Below are 18,916 nucleotides of genomic sequence, written 5' to 3'. Positions count from 1 at the left end.
CAGCTTTCTATGTGCCCCCAAGAAGTAGCAATCCTACTTAATCCAAAGAATCCAGTTTCTTCTAATGGGTCTCTACTTACAGGGACACAAAGTTGTACATGGCTACTTATAGGGACACAAAGTTGTACATGGGCTTTTGAGGCCAGGCTATTAGCTAGGGAAACAACTAAATCAAGCATTAAGAAGAGCTGAGGAAAAAAAATAAATAAATAAATAAATAAATAAAAAGAAGAGCTGAGAAAATGAAATAAATGTGAAAACTAAAGAACACTGTTTACCTTGTGATTCTAGGAAGTATTCTGTATTGAAAGAATTCCAATGTTTTTTGTTTTTAAGGCAAGGAGAATCAAAATCCTGGCTGATCACATGAAGGTGTACATGGCTAGTTGAGAGAGAAAAAAATTGACCATTAAATCCATTAAAAACTATGGCTTAATCAAAATGACAAAGAGTAAAAGTATGGGTATAGAAAATATTGCTAGTGTTTCCATTTAATCCAATTCATTCAACCATTCACCTAAGATTTAACGCTCATTAAGTACCCACTAGAGCTATGCATTATTCTAGCATTGGGAATTTAGCAGTGAACAAAATGAGAAAGGCCACTCTCCCTTCTAGAAATTATATTCTAATAAGGAAAGCCAAATTTTAAGAAATGAAGAAAATTCAAATCATTAACACTGCTAAGAAAAATAAAGAAATAAATAAACAAATCAGGGAAATGGGACACAGAGTGCACAGGGGGTAAAAATTACCACGTTAACTAGAATATTCAAGGAAGGCCACTCCCAGACAGTGATTTGAGATGAGAAAGCAGTCAGGCAAGCAAAAATTTGGAGAAAGAATGTTTTGGGGAGTGGGGAGGCCAAGTGCAAAGACACTAGGATGAGAAAGAACTTGGTGCAACTGAGGAACAGAAAGGTGATACATATGGCTGGAATGGTTGGAGCCGAGGAGCAGAGACTAGGTAGGAGCCAGACCATAAAGAGTCTTACAGGTTGACAAGCGGTCTGCACTGTATTCTGCTTACAATGTCTCTGATTTGCATTTTTAAAAGATCACTCTGCCTGCCCCTCAGAGAAAGGACTATAAAAAGGGTAACAATGGATACAGAGATGAGTTAGGAAGCTACTACAGAATAATCATGCCTTTGATTAGAGCTGTAGTGTTTGGAATATATTTTGCAATAGAACCAATAGGACCTCCTAATGGGTTGGATGTGGTTTGGAGGTGCCACTTACAGAGATGGGGAAGCAAGTTTGGGGCAGAAAACCAAGAGTTCTCTTTTTGGACTTGCTAAACCCATTGTGCCTTTTTGTGTGAATCTCTTAGAATCATTAATATTTCCTATTCCACCAATAAATCATCAAAACCAACCAATATATGCAGGAATCCAAAATGGAATATGGGCAGTACCAAATAAACCTAACAGTATTACAAACAAATATGGAACCACACTGAAATGGGTCAGGAATAAAATAATTGGTGAAATGAACTTTGGAAAATAGTAGTTTGGACACTGTAAAGATGAAAAGAACTGTATATAAATACTATGAGTAAATGTCTTTCTCACAGGGTTAAGAATTAGCAATTCTGCAACTATTTTATGCATATACTAAGATCAAACAGATAAGTGAATTTATTAAAGCTAATAAGAGCCAGAGTTTTCACTGTTGGAGAAAGAAATTATAATAACGGAAAGGGAGAGACAAGAATGAACCTTGCACAGTTGAACTGGAGCCAGAGATATCACTATAAACTTGTGTTTTTCTATACACAGTAGGTATAGAAAGAAATAGGGAAGTATGTGTATCTGTGTGGGTTAGGATTCATGTATGTATTTCCTGGCTCTATCTGCCAAAAGGACCTAGGAGCAAAGACACCCTGGAATCAACCACTTCTCTCAATATAGAAACCTAGCATTCAAGTCTTGATTTATAAATATCATTCTCCAATAAAAGGAACTAAATAAAATTAAAAGTTCATTCCAGGGCTAGAAAAGGAAAAATATAGGATGAGCCGGGTACATTTGGTTCCAGAAAAAAGTGCTCAAAAAATGTTGGGGCAATGTCAAATAATATAGGACCCAGCCTAAAGGAGCTTCCAAGGACTAAAACTAGAACAATTTGGGGATCCCTGGGTGGCGCAGCGGTTTGGCGCCTGCCTTTGGCCCAGGGCGCGATCCTGGAGACCCGGGATCGAATCCCACATCGGGCTCCCGGTGCATGGAGCCTGCTTCTCCCTCTGCCTATGTCTCTGCGCCTCTCTCTCTCTCTCTGTGACTATCATAAATAAATAAAAATAAAAAATAAATAAATAAATAAATAAAACTAGAACAATTTGAGCAACAAAACAAATAGTGATAGACTAAATTAAAACCTATAGAATAAAATAAATATCTATGAGTCCACACTGATAAATAACTGATTAACTACATATTGGGGGAGAAGGGCAACTCTTCCATACAGAAGAATTCTAATTAATAAATTAAAGAGGATGAGGGAAACACAAAATCACCATTAGGTAAACATCATAGTAATAACTGTTGCAGGCAAGACCTTCCAATAAATGCTAAAATCATTGGGCAAAAGTTTGGGGAGAAACAGGATACTAACATAGTCCTTAACTATTCAAAACATTCATCAATTACAAAGGGAAAAATAGTAACTCTGAGTACAGAAACCTAGCAAACATCACCCTAACAAAGCGATCAAGGTTAGTATGAGTAATAAGCCATCTTGACATCATGTACTCCTTAATATGATATACTGAGAAGGATGCAACATTACTTCTGTAGTATTCTGGGGGCAAAAAAAAAAAAAGGCATAAACTCTATCTTGAAAAAAAATTTTTTTTTCTTGCAATGTACTTCCAAGTTTACTTATGGTACAAAAGTATTTAATAAGCGCCACACATTAGTACAGAAAAACACAGTCTAGGGATCCCTGGGTGGCACAGCGGTTTAGCACCTGCCTTTGGCCCAGGGCGCGATCCTGGAGACCCAGGATCGAATCCCACGTCGGGCTCCCGGTGCATGGAGCCTGCTTCTCCCTCTGCCTATGTCTCTCTCTCTCTCTCTCTCTCTCTGTGTGTGTGTGTGTGACTATCATAAATAAAAAATAAAAAATAAAAAATAAAAATAAAAATTGTGCTTAAAAAAAAGAAAAGAAAAACACAGTCTATAGCTCATACTTTAAAACCACAACAGCCAACTGAAATCAGTAGAGTCTTGTTTTCACTTAGGGAAAAAATATAGAAGGTACACATTGGGAATTGAAAATACACTATGCTTTTCCTTTCTAGAGGTATGATATGTCTTTTCTGGTCTGTAATTTCTCTGAAACATTGTGCTACGTCAAAGCCTACAGATGACCAGTGACCAGACTCCCAAAATAAGAGACATCCTATAAAACCAACCAGTATTTATCAAAAGTGTCAAGGTCATAAAAACTAGGAGAGGAGGAGGAAGTTTCACAAGTTAGGGGAAACTAAGGAGAGACAACAAATAAATCCAATGCAGTATCCTGGATTAGATCCTGGAGCAGAAAACATTTTTTAAAAAAGGCAAAATTTAAGTAAGATCTAGAGTTTAATTAGTGGTGATATTATGGAAAAATCTTTGTTCTGCTTCATACTTCTTTTTTTATATTTTCTCAATGGAAAATATATTAGTTTTACAAGGAAAAAAATGTGTTACCTTTTCCTTTCCATAGTGTTTATTTAAAATTATAGTGATCGGGCAGCCCTGGTGGCACAGCGCGGTTTAGCGCTGCCTGCAGCCCAGGGCGTGATCCTGGAGACCCTGGATCGAGTCCCATGTCAGGCTCTCTGCATGGAGCCTGTTTCTCCCTCTGCCTGTGTCTCTGCCTCTCTCTCTCTCTCTGCATCTCTACGAATAAATAAATAATCTTAAAAAAAAATAAAATTATAATGATCATAGATGGATATGTAGGGATGCCTGGGTGACCCAGCGGTTGAGCGTCTGCCTTCAGCTCAGGGCATGATCCCAGAGTCCCCGGGGTGGAGTCCCACATCGGGCTCCCTGCATGGAGCCTGCTTCTCCCTTTGCCTGTGTCTCTGCCTCTATGTGTGTGTGTCTCTCATGAATAAATAAAATATTTTTAATAAATAAATAAATAATAAAATGATATGTAAGTGGCAACCTACTGCTCATTTTGCTTCCCACCCACTCCTTCCACAGCTCTTTTTAAACATTCTTAGGGGATCCCTGGGTGGTGCAGCAGTTTGGCGCCTGCCTTTGGCCCAGGGCACGATCCTGGAGACCCGGGATCGAATCCCATGTCGGGCTCCCGGTGCATGGAGCCTGCTTCTCCCTCTGCCTATGTCTCTGCCTCTCTCTCTCTCTCTCTCTCTATCATAAGTAAATAAAAAAATAAATAAATAAATTTAAAAATAAATAAATAAATAAACATTCTTAGAACAGTAATTTATTTTATGAAAAAGGTATGGAGGGGATCCCTGGATGGCTCCATGGTTTAGCGCCTGCCTTTGGCCCAGGGCGTGATCCTGGAGTCCCGGGATCGAGTCCCACGTCAGGCTCCCAGCATGGAGCCTGCTTCTCCCTCCTCCTGTGTCTCTGCCTCTCTCTCGCTATGTCTATCATAAATAATAAATAAATAAATCTTAAAAAAAAAAAAAAGGTATGAACATCATGATTACTATGTGAAAAGCACTCCATAGTCAAGGGTTCTGTTAGCCATGGGCTGTGCAGCACTGTAGAAACAGGATTACGATTATGGGTGACTTTTCCCCTAAATTCTTGAATAAAGTTTTAACAATAAAAAATATATACAGTTGGGACGCCTGGGTGGCTCAGTGGTTGGGGGCGCCTGCCTTCGGTCCACAGCGTGAGCCTGGAGTCCTGGGATCAAGTCCCACACTGGGCTCCCTGCATGGAGCCTGCTTCTCCTTCTGCCTGTGTCTCTCATGAATAAATAAATAATATCTTTACTATATATATATATATATATATATATATACACACACACACACACACACACACACATACACACAGTTGATCCTTAAACTGACTCCTACACTATCAAAAACACAAAAGTGTAATTTTTGACTCCCTCAAAACTTTACTAATATCCTACTATTGACAGAAGTCTCACAGATATACAGTCCATCAACACGTTCTTGTATGTTATATTTATTATATACTGAAATCTTATAATAAATTAAAATAGAGAGAAGAAAATGTTAAGAAAATCACAATGAAAAGAAAATACATTTATAGTGTTTTACTATATCAAAAAAATCTGCATATAGGTGGACCTGCACAATCCAAATCTATGTTGTTCAAGGGTCAAATGCATTTTTTTTTAAATGAGGTCCAACATACATCTACCTTATGACCTAGCAACTTCACTTCTAGGTACTTATCGAAGAGCAAAAAAAAAAAAATGATGTGCATGATATACACAATATACACAAATATCAAAATCATAGCACTGACAAAAAAGGTCAGACAGAAGAATACACATTGTATGATTCCACTTATATGAAGTTCTAGAACAGGCAAAACTAACCTAGCAGAAAGAAATCAGAACAACACTTGAGGGCTGAGAGGAGGGTTAATTGAAAAAGAAGCAAAGAGAACTTTCTGGGATATGACAGAAATGTTCTGTATCTTAAACTGAGTGATAATTATATGGCATGTTTGTCAAAACGGACCAAACTATAAATATTATGCTTTTGTTGTATGTAACTTATGTCTCAATTTAAAAGAAAGAGGACTGACGGGGGAAAAAAGGTGGCACAAAAATGTCATTTGGTTCAAATGGCCCGTAATACAAGTCATAATTACCTGAGTAAAATGTGAAGAATGTTGGGTAGTTAAAAAGAAAAATAACCAAAAGAAAATGTGACACATGCTACAACATAGTCGAGCCTTGAAGACATTATCCTAAATGAAATAAGCTAGTCAAAAAAAACCAGATACTCTATGATTCCACTTATATAAAGCACCTAGGTAGTCAAATTTATAGAAACAGAAAGTAGAATGGTAATTACCAAGGAGTATGGGGGGAATGGGAGATACCTTGGGAAGATGAAAAAGGTTCTAGAAGCAAATGACGGTGACAGTTGCACAACAAAGTAAACAAACTTCACACCAATGAACTATATATTTAAAAATAGGGAATGGATGGGTGGCTTAGTGGTTGAGTGTCTGCCTTTGGCTCAGGGTGTGATACCAGGTCTGGGGATTGAGTCCCGTATCAGGCTCCTTATGACAAGTCTGCTTCTCCCTCTGTCTATGTCTCTGCCTCTCTCTGTGTCTCTCATGAATAAATAATAAAATCTTAAGATAAAAAAAAGAATAAAGAATAAAAAAATTAAAATGGTAAATTTTGTTATGCATATCTTATCACCAAAAAAACAAATGAACAAATATAAATTTTTAAAAAATTCTGAAATCTAATTAGTCTGCTTATCTTGTTGCTTAGTTCAAAAAACTATGGAGGTTTGCCTTGCTTGCATTGTTTAAAAAGACTCAATTATTCCTTTCTGAATCCTTCTGGGTATGAGCCAAACGCAAACAGGCTCTACATTTTTCTCTCATTTTATTTTGTTTATTTGTTGTTATTTGTTGTTTGTTTATTTTGTTTATTTTTTTAAAGATTTTATTTATTTGGGTTCCATGCAGGGAACCCAAAGTGGGACTCGATCTTGGGACCCTGGGATCAGGCCCCAAGCCAAAGGCAGATAGATGCTCAACCACTAAGCCACCAGGTATCCTTCTCCTTTTACTTTAAATCTTAGATCTACTGAATTGTCATGACAAAAGTCAGTGATGTTTGTCTCCTTCAGGGCAATGGTCCTTAGTCATCTAGGGGTTTATAGATGCTTCTGAAAAATCTAGTAAAAGTCACAGGCACAAAAAATAGGGGGAAAAAAATCATATGTCAAATCAGGCAGAAGGGTGGAAGTTTCAGCCCTCCTCCTTGGAAACATCCCACCCTACTCCTCTGGGCCTTGGGACTATCAGCACACCCAGGCTGAATCCATCTGTCCACCAGAATGCACTAGGACTAGACACAACACTTACCTCATGCTGGGAATGGCATGGTAACCCAATCGGAAGCGGAGTTTGCTGGACCCAGCAAAATCTGCAATCATCTTTTCCCCCACAGTGTGCATGTGTTTGAGGAGCTCAAGGTGTTCCCCAGTCACAGCCTTCAGACTGGAAACGGAAGCCCATGGTAAGACCAGCCAGTGGTAACGAGCCTTGGGGTATTTATCCTTAATCACCACCACCTCCTCATCTTTGTAAACCTGGCAGAGGGGCACAAGAGAAGGAAACAGATATCCACCACACATCTTCTGAATACCAGGTGCTATAATATTCACTAACTCACTTAATTCCCAATACAATCTTATGTAAAAGATTTCAGTATTCCAATTTTGTGAGATGGGAGCTGAGACCTGGTGAGTGTCTTTCACAGTCACATAGTTAACTAAGTGGGAAGTCTAGGATTCCAAACCAGGTCTAGTTGACTCCAGAGTCTGTGTTTGCAACCACCACACTACAAAGAATACACAGAAAATGCACAGTACAAAATAATTCCTAAGGATATGATGTAACATCCGTGCAAGCATTAGTTCAAATGCACCCTTCTCCATCCTAATCCAGTAGGCCATGTGACACAATCATGTATTCCAAGAGCCCTATCAGATCTGACCCCTTGTCACCCAGGATGTAATTTAAGAACCCAAAGAATCTTCCCAGACTGACACCAAACTATTAATCTCAAGGCAGCCCAGTTAACTACAGTCACAGTATATTACCTGACACTCCCTTGAAAGAAACTCCAGTAAGGTTAACACAATCTCCCTTAATAGCACCCAGTTCAGGAGGAACAGGAAGAGAGGATATTCATTTGAAGAACTTTAGCTTCTCCAAAGAATTCCAGTTGCTAACTTACTGACAATGGGGAAAGCCACTTGTTCTCACAAAACAGTCTAATAAAACAAACCTCATTCAGAAGAACTGATCTCCTTTGTTTTCATTTGCCGTTATGATCTCTGTGGAAAAGTCACTTAAAATATGAAGTTTATTTCAATGCCAAAATTTTATTCTGACCTGCATTTTGGGATCCTGCATAGAAATTTTCAAGCCTTGACTCCAGTGGCCCAATGATTCCTGAAACAAAAAGGGGCAAAGTAAATTGTAAATATCAATAGCTGTATTTGGCATTAGTTAATATTGTACATCAGCAAAGCCCAACCAAACTTAGGATTAAGATTAGTTTTTAAAGTGTATGTTCTCATTCATTTGGGGAATATAAATAATAGTGAAAGGGAATATAAGGGAAGGGAGAAGAAATGTGTGGGAAATATCAGAAAGGGAGACAGAACATAAAGACTCCTAACTCTGGGAAACGAACTAGGGGTGGTGGAAGGGGAGGAGGGCGGGGGGTGGGAGTGAGTGGGTGACGGGCACTGAGGGGGACACTTGACGGGATGAGCACTGGGTGTTATTCTGTATGTTGGTAAACTGAACACCAATAAAAAATTATTTTATTAAAAAAAAAAAGATTAGTTTTTAAGAACCAAGCTATATCTCCTTTACTCAGTCGTTTGCCTTTATAATTAATCTAGGCTGGCTTTACTTTCTTCCTATACAGGATTCAGAGCTGTGTGTCTAGGGGAAGGCTGGAAATGCCAGCGTGAACTGCATTTACTTCGTGCTTTCCCACTCCATCTACAGCCTAACTACATTTCCACTTTGACATCAGTACTCAAATCACATGTCTATGAACAGTGTTCCAATGCTAACCTTCTACAGATAAACATATGACTGACCTATTTTAGCAGCTGAATGTTAAGTATACCACCATTATCTCCCTACCTTCAAGTAGCTTACCTCAGGAATTCAAGAGAAAAGTACATGAAGGGACATTCACCCAAGTGATTAGTGACACAAACAAATGACTCTTTCATCATGGTTAATAATCCTCATCATGGTTAATAACCCTTTACACATATCTGGGCTTTATAGAGTACAAAACAATCAAGCAGTCCTTATATCTCATTTAATCGCCACATCATCTATCCAGCACACCACCCTCACCTTTTTGGTAGGTGCATCCTTCCCCTTTTTTAGAGGCACAGAGCATTGGCTAGAGTCACTCCCAGGTTCCAGTCCTGTGCTGGACTCAACTTCCTGGGCAGCATCCCTTTCTATAGAATCACTGTTGCCTGACCTCTTTCTCTTCCTGTGTGTTTCCAGGCCAGGGCTCTCTGCCTCTTCCTCAAATTCTACAATATATGGATAAAGTTCATTCACCATGTGGAGAACCTGGCCAGGCTGCAGCTTCGCCTCTTGGTCCTTCCCAATTATGACTGAGTCAATGCTGGTGGGATTGACCCCTACCTATAGAGTAATCAGAAAATAATTACAATGATAAGCAATAATTCCATTAGCAGCATAGCCACTGCTATGTTAACCATTTATAGCATGCTAGGCACCATGCTTAATGTTCACTCATATTACCCCATCACTTCCACACATGATAGAGCTTTTATTGGCTATAGAAGAAAATACTCTAAAATCAACAGCATAAGAAAATCATCAAGTATAAAATGGAAATCCAAATTACACACGTACCTGCTTTACCTTGACATATCCTTTGTTACATTCTGCTTTCAACTGTACTGAAAGAGATTTTAAAAAGTTAAATCTAAATGCCACAAAGAGCCAAGCACTTGCTCATATTCTACCTACAGGACAATGAAGCCTCACTTCAGGAGGCAACTTGACAGGGGTTTCCTCAAAGGCCTATGAGCAAAATCACCTGTTATGCAGGTGGCTGGGCTCAAAATCCTTCCATAAAATGTCCAAAAGAGGGACGCCTGAGTGGCTCAGCTGTTGAGCGTCTGCCTTTCGGCTCAGGGCGTGATCCCAGGGTCCTGGGATCGAATCCCACATCGGGCTCCAATCAAGAGCTAGATGCCATCGTCTTATAAAAATAACCCCTTCTGTGTAAGGTATTATGTAAAAGAGGAAACTATCCCATCACTTCTCAGACATGGTTTTAGGCTGGAGACCCCAGAATTCAACTGTCTCACTGCTCAATGAGGAATCTCCCTGGGCAAAGCAGGGTTCAGGATTCATGCCCACCACTCTGTATGTAACAGGATGGAACTTGCCTATTCCCAACATTAACTACTTCCAGAGGGTAGAATCAGGGGTGAATGAGACCCTGATATTAGCTAAAAGAGCTCAGTTCCTGAGTTTTGTTTATGGCAGACAGAAAGTTTCTACCAATAGCATCCGGGAAATGTGCATCTTTGGTTATCATTATCCTGAGGAACAAAACACAGTAATCTGCACATTGCTATGACCAATTACCTTGCTGTCGAGAACACTTCTTGTCAATGATCTTGGTCTCTGGGCCACGCCCGACCATGACTGCTTCCAAATGTGGAAGTTTGATTCGTTGGTGCTGGTTATCCTGTCTCACCAACCAGCACATCCGCATCATTACTCTGGGAGAAAAATCAAAAGAGAATCACTGGAAAGCTTAGCACAAGTCTTCCAGGGCCACACCCCAGCACCACCACACATGCCATCTACCACCTGTTCACCTTGTGGCCAAGATGACTTCACTTAGGTCTCAATTTTCTCACCTGTAAAACATGATGATGACAGGACTCATGAGGCTGTTGTGAGAATTAAATAAGATAATGTATGTATTTACCTCTGTGCCTAAATCATGCTAAGCAATCAAATACTTATGCTTATTGATATAATCTATGTGCTGGCCATTAGCCTACATGCCAAGGATAAAAGAATAATTAAACATTGTCCCTATCCTTGAGGGGCCTAGAGTATATTGGGGCAAATAGACTCATATATCAATTATTACAATATAATGTGATAAGCACCATAAAAAGGGATTAACCAGATACGGCAAAGCCCAGGGAAAGGAATGACTGACTCTTGTAAGGAATATCAAAAACAGCTTAATGAGGAAGGGATATTTATGCTGAGTTTTTTAAAGCATGAGAAGTTTGCCTGGCAGAGAATTAAGGACATAAGAATAGAGGATATTCTTCAGTCCATAGGCATCTTTAAGTGTATTAGAAGGTTTCCCTCCTTAATCATGATAACATACCAATATTAGAACAATATAGTTTACTGCTCCCTACCAGAAGAATGTCATTATAAATATACAACCCTCCAGTGTCTAACGTGTGAATGTGGTACCTCTGTCCAATACACAACCTGCACACAGTGAAGGAACTGGTTTTCTTTCAAAAACAACCTTTAGGGGCACCTGAGTGGCTCAGTCGGTTAAGCTTCAACTCTTGATTTCAGCTCAGGTCATGATCTTGGGGCTGTGAGATGGAGCTCTGCATTGGGTTCTTGAGATGCTCTCCCTCTACCCCTCCTCACTCACCCACCCTGCTCACCACTTCCTCCACGTGCTCACTCTCTCCAAAATAAATAAGTAAATTTTTAAAAAGAGAAAGCAAAGAAAACAACCTTTATGGCCACACAGAGTATCAGTAGAAGGAAAAGAGACAAGAAATTTGGGAGAGAGATAAGACCCGAAACAAAGGCAGGGCAAAGGGAATGGAAAGAAAAGATTCAGAAGAAACTGTGAAGACAGACTTAATTGCTGACTATATCTGGGAAATGACAAAGGAGTCAAGGGGGACATATATCAAGACTTCTAATTTGGTAATAGCCATTAACCGAAATGAGAAACACACATGATGACATAATTTGAAGTTAAATAGCAGATGAAGGGATGATTTCTGATTGAAACACAGATTAAGTTGCTTGTGGAAGATCCACAGGTCAAGGTAGATATTATGGGTAGAAAACTCAGGGAGAGTAATGGACTGAATGTGTATATTTGAGGCATCAACATGGAGAGAAGGTGAGGCAAAGAGAGAGCATGAGATTACCCAGAGAGGTAGAGCAGGGAATTATAGGCAGGGACATACAGTCTTTGGGATGCCTCCCTCAACTCCAAAAGCCTATATTGCTCAAGCCTCTAATGCTCTGAGAAATGTGCCCTGCAGGCAAGGTAGCACTTATCAGGCCTTCTGCACAAGCTTTATGTCCAAAGGGAAGAGAAAAGGAACAAGATTTTTAAAAACCAGAGTTTCATTACCATCTGCAAAGAAAGGAAAATGATGGGATGCCTGGGTGGCTCAGTCATTTAAGCATCTGCCTTCCATTCAGGTCGTGATCCCAGGGTCCTGGGATCAAGCCCCTGTAGGGCTCCCTGCTCAGCAGGGAGCCTGCTTCTGCCCCTCCCCCTTGCTTGTGCTATCTCTCTCTCTCTCAAATAAATTAATTTAATTTTAAAAAAAGAAAGGATAAAAAAATAAAAAATAAATAAAAAAATTAAAAAAGAAAGGATAACGCAAAGCAGAGTGAGCAAATAAATGCATGCTGAGGAGACGCAAAGTCACAGAAATTCAATCAGTCAGGAAAGGCTTTGGAAACCAACCAACTGAAAAGGCCAAGAGGACTGATAAGGAAAAAAATAAGTGGGAGGGGATACTCCATTCTTATATTTTTTTAAGATTTTATTTATTTATTCATGAAAGACACAGAGAGAGGCAGAGACACAGGCAGAGAGAAAAGCAGGCTCCCTGCAGAGAGCCGGATGGGGACTCAACCCCAGGACTCCAGGATCACACCCTGGGCCAAAGACAGGCACTCACTCAAAGGCTGAGCCACCAAGGCGTCTCATATTCCATTTTTTAAAGCACAAGTGACAAGGGTATTCCAGTTGGTTCAGTCAGAAGAGCATGCAACTCTTGACCTTCGGGTCATGAGTTCGAGCCCCACACTGAGAGTGGAGAATGCTTAAATAAACTTTAAAAAAAAAAAAAGGGGGGATCCCTGGGTGGCACAGCGGTTTGGCGCCTGCCTTTGGCCCAGGGCACGATCCTGGAGACCCGGGATCGAATCCCACATCGGGCTCCCGGTGCATGGAGCCTGCTTCTCCCTCTGCCTATGTCTCTGCCTCTCTCTCTCTCTCTCTCTCTCTCTCTCTCTGTGACTATCATAAATAAAAAAAAATAATAAAAATTAAAATTAAAAAAAAAGAAATGCTTGTAATTCAAAATTTAAAAAAAAAAAGGCACAAGTGACAACAGATTTCAGCAATAAGCCATGGGTGAGGGGTGGAAGGCAGACCTTGCTGGATGACCAAGAGGATCTGCCCCAGGGAATCACCAAAAAATACCAGAGGTTTTGGAACACTAGGCTGAAAAGTTTAGACTTCACATCAACAAGAGACAACTGCCAAGTTATTGAGCTGCATAGAGAAGTGAGGAGCTCTGTGTAGGCAGGCTGGAGCAGAGAGGTCTAGAGATTAGTCACAAGGTTGTCAATACAATGTGGGCCAGCGTGAGGTCCAAAAGTTCAGCAGGTCTTTGTGAAGGAGTGGATGCAACAGCATGAAAGGGAGCTGTAAATCTAAAATCCTAAACAGGGCAGCCCAGGTGGCTCAGCAGTTTAGCGCCTGCCTTTGGCCCAGGGTGTAATCCTGGAGTTCTGGGATCAAGTCCCAATTCAGGCTCCCTGCATGGGGCCTGCTTCTCCCTCTGCCTGTGTCTCTGCCTCTCTCTCTCTGTGTGTCTCTCATGAATGAATGAATGAATGAATGAATGAATGAATGAATAAATAAATAAATAAATAAAAATAAAATCCTAAACCTACAGCCTCAGATGATGATGGTGCTACAGTCAAGTCCCACTTTTAAATGCTGCTTTCAGAGGAGCATCTGTTTGCACTTGCTAGAAACTGATGAATGTGCAGGTAATGGACTGAGAAGTATGTCTTCATCAGGCTTTGAGAAGTAAGTCATGTAGTGACTGACTACTCATAGTAATAAAAGAAATCTGGAGAGAGCACAGTTTGAGAGCAGGGACAGCAAGGGATCTGATGGGGAGATGAGAGCATGGCTGGCTGTTGCAGGATAATAGGAACTATCCCTCCTGCCATTTACATATTCATTCCTACCAAAGTTCTGAAGTTATGATGTTCCTATTTACTACTTCTTGAGAAACTAAAGCAGCGACTGCACAATGCTTATGTAACTAACTGTAAGCAACATTTTAACCCATTTTAGCCTCCGGTTCCAATTTCTATGAATGAAGCATTTTAGAATATGGGGAATACATAATGATGGGTGCCCCTGAATCTTTACTATAGTCCACATCTGATAGAACTCCATAAACTGCAAGTTCTTTGACAGAAGTCAAGCCCATTTTTTGCTTATCCCCAGTAATTAATACTTGGCATACAACAATACAATACGTATTTGCAAGTGAATCACCAGATGATAATCCTATCCAGGTTCTCTTCCCTTCCTTCTCTCCCCTGCTCTGGCTCCTTTTCTTATGTGGTCCTTTGCTCCTCTCTTTGGGCAATCCCATCCTCATAACTATGTGGATAAATCCATCTATTGTGGATAAATAAATTTCCAACTCTCTACTTTTCATCTCAGAGTTGTAGGGATTTGTCAGGAAAAAATTCTGGTTATATCTTAAGGAACCAAAGTAATCTGACAGACCACACAAGCCCAGCAATCTGGTAACATGGAATAGTGCCATCCAGAAGAATTTTTTGAAATGATGGAAGTGTTGTAAACCTTCATTGTCTAATATAGCCACCATGTGACAATCAAGCATCTGAAATGTAGCTAGTGCAACAGAGGAACTAAATTTCTCAGATTTTAACTTACATTTAAATAGCTACATGTGGCGGATGGCTACCATGATATCCAACCCAGCCCTGATCAGTCCCTAATTCCCCAGGCTTGAGGTTAAGACCCTCATATTCTAATCCCACAAAGGTTACTTATGTCATCTCCTATTTCCTTTCATAGAAATAGCCCCATCCTTCCCTTTCCCCAGGCTCATGTTTATTCTTACACAGGTATGTTGTACTGAGTCATGTCTCCCAAGTAAGTCATTCTCAATACGATCTCCTGGCATTGGATTATACCCTCTCTTCCTTCCTAGAATCCTAAATCCTTCTCAGTTTTCAAGTCCCACCTCCTCTAGGGACGTCTTCACTAAACTATCTTCTCTTCTCTACATTATGCTATTGGGTGTGATCAATTTATCTTCACAATTCCCTGAAATTGGGACAGTGGTTAAGCGCCTCCCTTCGGCTCAGGGCGTGATCCCAGAGTCCCGGGATCAAGTCCCACATCGGGCTCCCTGCATGAAGCATGCTTCTTCCGCTGCCTGTCTCTTTTTCTGTGTGTCTCTCATAAATAAATAAATAAACAAATAAATAAATAAATAGTAAATAAATAAATAAATAAATAAATAAATAAATAAATAAATAAATAAATAAAATCTTTTTAAAAATTCCCTGAAAATTAAATGTGGATATAAGTCCACTCTCCAAATAAAATTACAGTTTCCTTGTAAACAGCCTGCATCACTGCCCATCCACACAGAAAACTCAAGTCTCTAGATCATTAAACTGGGCTAGGCCTGGTGTTATACTTCTGAATCCTCTGGTGTTCAGCATGCCTTTACCAAGTGCATACCATCTGCTAGGTACTTGTTAAATGTCTTACTTGTATCATCTCATTTAATTTTCCCAGTAACTCCCATTCTAAGGAAAAGAAAATTTAAGGCTTAAGAAAAAATAGGTAACATGTACAAGCCACATAACCAATGTGTGCCAGAGAGAGGATCTGAATCAATTCTAAAGAACAGAGTTGTAATCACTATACTATACACCTTTTGTCTTCACTCTTTTGATCATTCATTCAAAATTACTACATGCCAGAGCGCCTGGGTGATACACTCAGTTAAGAATCTGATTCCTAGGGATCCCTGGGTGGCGCAGAGGTTGGGCGCCTGCCTTTGGCCCAGGGCGCGATCCTGGAGACCCGGGATCGAGTCCCACGTCGGGCTCCCGGTGCATGGAGCCTGCTTCTCCTTCTGCCTGTGTCTCTGCCTCTCTCTCTGTGTGACTATCATAAATAAATAAAAATTAAAAAAAAAATAAAAAAATAAAAAATTTAAAAAAAGCATCTGATTCCTGATTTTGGCTCATATTGTGATCTCAGGGTCATGAGATCGAGCCCTCCATCAGGTTCCATGCTCAGCACAGGGTCTGCTTGAGATGCTCTCTCCCTCTGCCTCCACCTCATACTCTCTAAAATCATAAATAAATCTTTAAAAAAAATTACTACATGCCTACTATGGCTTGTGCTATTCTAGTACCAAGAATAAAGAAAATATATCTCATTCATATAATACAGGTGTAATGTATCATTCCTACCTTCAAAAGGCTCAGTCTTGTGGGGGAGAGAAACACAAAAACACTTATAACCAATGTAGTATGTATAATGATTGGTCTGTGCAGAGTATCATGGGAGCACAAGGCTGGAGTACCCAACTCAGACTTGGAGAAAGGAGATGTCAAGGAAGATTTCCTATAGGAGGCAGACCTAAAATGAGTCCTATATATAAAGTAGGTTAACTAGGTGAAAGAGTCATTCCAATTAGGTGAGAAGGAAGTAGATAAAGGAAACGACAATTCAAGTCAAGGGGAATATACAAAGAAATCGTTTAAACAAAGCAATAAACAAAGAAATTACAGAGTACACAGGAAGAAGCAGTACGGTGTTGCTGCAACCTAAAACATGAGACTAAAAAGAGGATGGAGACACAAGCAGGTCTAGAATAAGCAGAGCCCTGGATGACTGGCTGAGAAGCTCAAACTTGAGAAGTTCCACTGGATTTTGCAATTTAGTAAACAATAAATATTTGCTTAAAAAAAAATATCAAATGAATAAGCAGACATTTAAATGTTACTAAGCAGGACTTTGACACAGATTTGTGTCAAAGATCATTTGGGGGAGGAGGGTAGGTGTTACTTCTATTACCTCATTTGAGAAGATATGTGGGGAAGGGGACACGAGGCGAGGAAATCATTCAGAAGGCAATCATATTTCAGGTGAAAAATGATGGTGCCTAAAGTAGTACAACAGTAGGGATAAAGAAAAGAACACAGATTTGAGAAATATTTAGGGGGTAATAAAATCATCAGAACTTAGTGATCTATGTGACAAGATCAAGTACAGGAAAGACACGGAGTTCTGCTTCAGATCTGTGAATTTGAACTGTCTATGGGACTTGTACAAGGCAGAGCTGTCTAGCAGAGTGGTCAGAGGTGACGGTGAAAGTCAGAAAAAGGGTCTAACCTAACAACTTTGATTTGGGAGCATGTAGAAGGGAATTAAAACCAAGCTAGTTGATGTGTTCACTCAGGCGGTGTATACAGAAAGAAAAGAGCAGTCGGTCAAAGTCACAAGCCTTGGAAACAGCCAACACTTTAGGGGAGGAAAAAAAAAAAAAAAACTATCCACAGGAGAAATGGCTGGTGAGAGGTACATGGAGAAACAGCTAGAATGTAAGTTCCTTGCAGAAAAGCATCTATCTTCTTCATCTCTGTATCATAATAAATGTTTGTTAAATCAGTTGTATTGTCCTAAAAAGCAAAGCAGCAGGAAGTAAAGAGTTTCAAAAGCAGCAAAGGGATCCAAAAGTGACTGGAAAATGTCTCTTTGGTTTGATAATTACTGTGACTTTAAGGTTAAAATTTCAGGGGAATATAGGTCTGAAAGCTAGACAGCAGAAAGGAAGGAAAGGTGAGGAAATGGAGACAGAATTTAGAATACTCTTTAAAATAGTATAAGATAGATGGATAAGAAGGGGAATAGGATTACCGGATGACAGCTAAAGGAAGGTGGATCACTAAGAAGTCTTCCTTTCAGGGCACCTGGGTGGCTCGGTGTTTGAGAGCATCTGCCTTCGGCTCAGGGCCTGATCCAGGGTCCTAGGATCAATTCCCACATCTGGCTCCTCGCAGGGAGTCTGCTTCTCCCTCTGCCTCTCTCTTGTGTGTCTTTCATCAATAAATAAATAAAATCTTTAAAAAAAAAAAGTCATCTTCCTTTCTTTCTAGTTTGGGGAGTTGAGAGACAGGTGACTAGGGATCTGAGAAGTGTGACAGTGTTTATACATGACAAGGCCATAGACAGGGCAGAAAAGATGTTTTCTCCATAAAATAGTAGGTAAGAGGGAGGGGTTTGAGAGCTTAATGAACAGTTGAAAAAAATCACTGTAACATAGTGGATAACATCCAGGCTTCTTAAGTGCAACTGCTTGAGTTCAAATTGTGGCTCCATTACCTATCCACCACTGTGTGACTTGATGCCAGTTATTTAACCTACGCCTTTATTTCTTTAGCTGTAAAACAACATTAAGAATTGCTCTCTAAGGGCACCTGGGTGGCTCAGCGGTTGAGGGGCTGCCTTCAGCTCAGGTTGTGATCCCAGGGTCCTGGGATGGGAGTCCCATATCGGGCTTCCCACAGGCAACCTGCTTCTCCCTCAGCCTATGTCTCTGCCTCTCTGTGTCTCTCATGAATAAATACATAAATAATCTTATTTTAAAAACTGCTCTACAACACATGGTTGTCACAAGGACTCAATGAGGAAGTACGCACTTTCAGCGTCTAGCAAAAAGAGTTTGACACTATTATCGCTGGTTAACACTGAAGACAAGAGCTAAGGACATGTAATAAGATCATCCCACAGCACTGACTGTGCAACTAAGGTGGAAGGGCACAAATCTGTATTGTCTCCTCACGTGTCCAGTACTGCCTCAAGTATTCTAATGATTCCCGATATAAGTTAGATTCCCTAAAGGCTCTAAACCTGGACATTAATTCCATATGGAAATTATACCTCTGCTCTACTGAACCAACACCGGCTGCGTGAGGAAAAGCTTGCTTCTTCTGGCCCTCCCATTAGGCCTGTTGAGGAGCATGTGAACGCCCCTCAAGTTCCTTTCAGGGAGCGTTTCTGGAGGAAACAATGTCCTTCCT

General features: G+C 40.2%; 1 protein-coding gene across 8 annotated transcripts in view; it reads right to left on the bottom strand.

The window, feature by feature from the left end:
* The window catches only part of APTX (aprataxin), a 47,286-nt gene that overhangs the window by 4,595 nt on the left and 23,775 nt on the right, over positions 1-18,916 (bottom strand). For 2 of the 8 annotated variants that reach the window (XM_055301790.1, XM_055301791.1), the window contains exons 6-12: positions 10,657-10,689; positions 10,379-10,515; positions 9,635-9,681; positions 9,098-9,400; positions 8,108-8,167; positions 7,073-7,299; positions 279-382 (exon numbers count right to left, since the gene is read on the bottom strand). In XM_055301790.1, coding sequence (XP_055157765.1) covers positions 279-382; positions 7,073-7,299; positions 8,108-8,167; positions 9,098-9,400; positions 9,635-9,681; positions 10,379-10,515; positions 10,657-10,685 — 907 coding nt within the window. In that variant the 5' untranslated portion in view covers positions 10,686-10,689. Of the gene's footprint in view, positions 1-278; positions 383-7,072; positions 7,300-8,107; positions 8,168-9,097; positions 9,401-9,634; positions 9,682-10,378; positions 10,516-10,606; positions 10,690-18,916 lie in introns of those variants that run through there. The other 6 variants (XM_055301793.1, XM_055301792.1, XM_055301795.1 and 3 more) reach the window with 6 other exon arrangements.

The sequence above is a fragment of the Nyctereutes procyonoides genome, unplaced genomic scaffold (assembly GCF_905146905.1).
Source record: "Nyctereutes procyonoides isolate TBG_1078 unplaced genomic scaffold, NYPRO_anot_genome, whole genome shotgun sequence".
Lineage (NCBI taxonomy): Eukaryota > Metazoa > Chordata > Mammalia > Carnivora > Canidae > Nyctereutes > Nyctereutes procyonoides.
The sequence above is the reverse complement of the archived record's forward strand: the minus strand, read 5'-3'. Positions and strand labels throughout refer to the sequence as shown.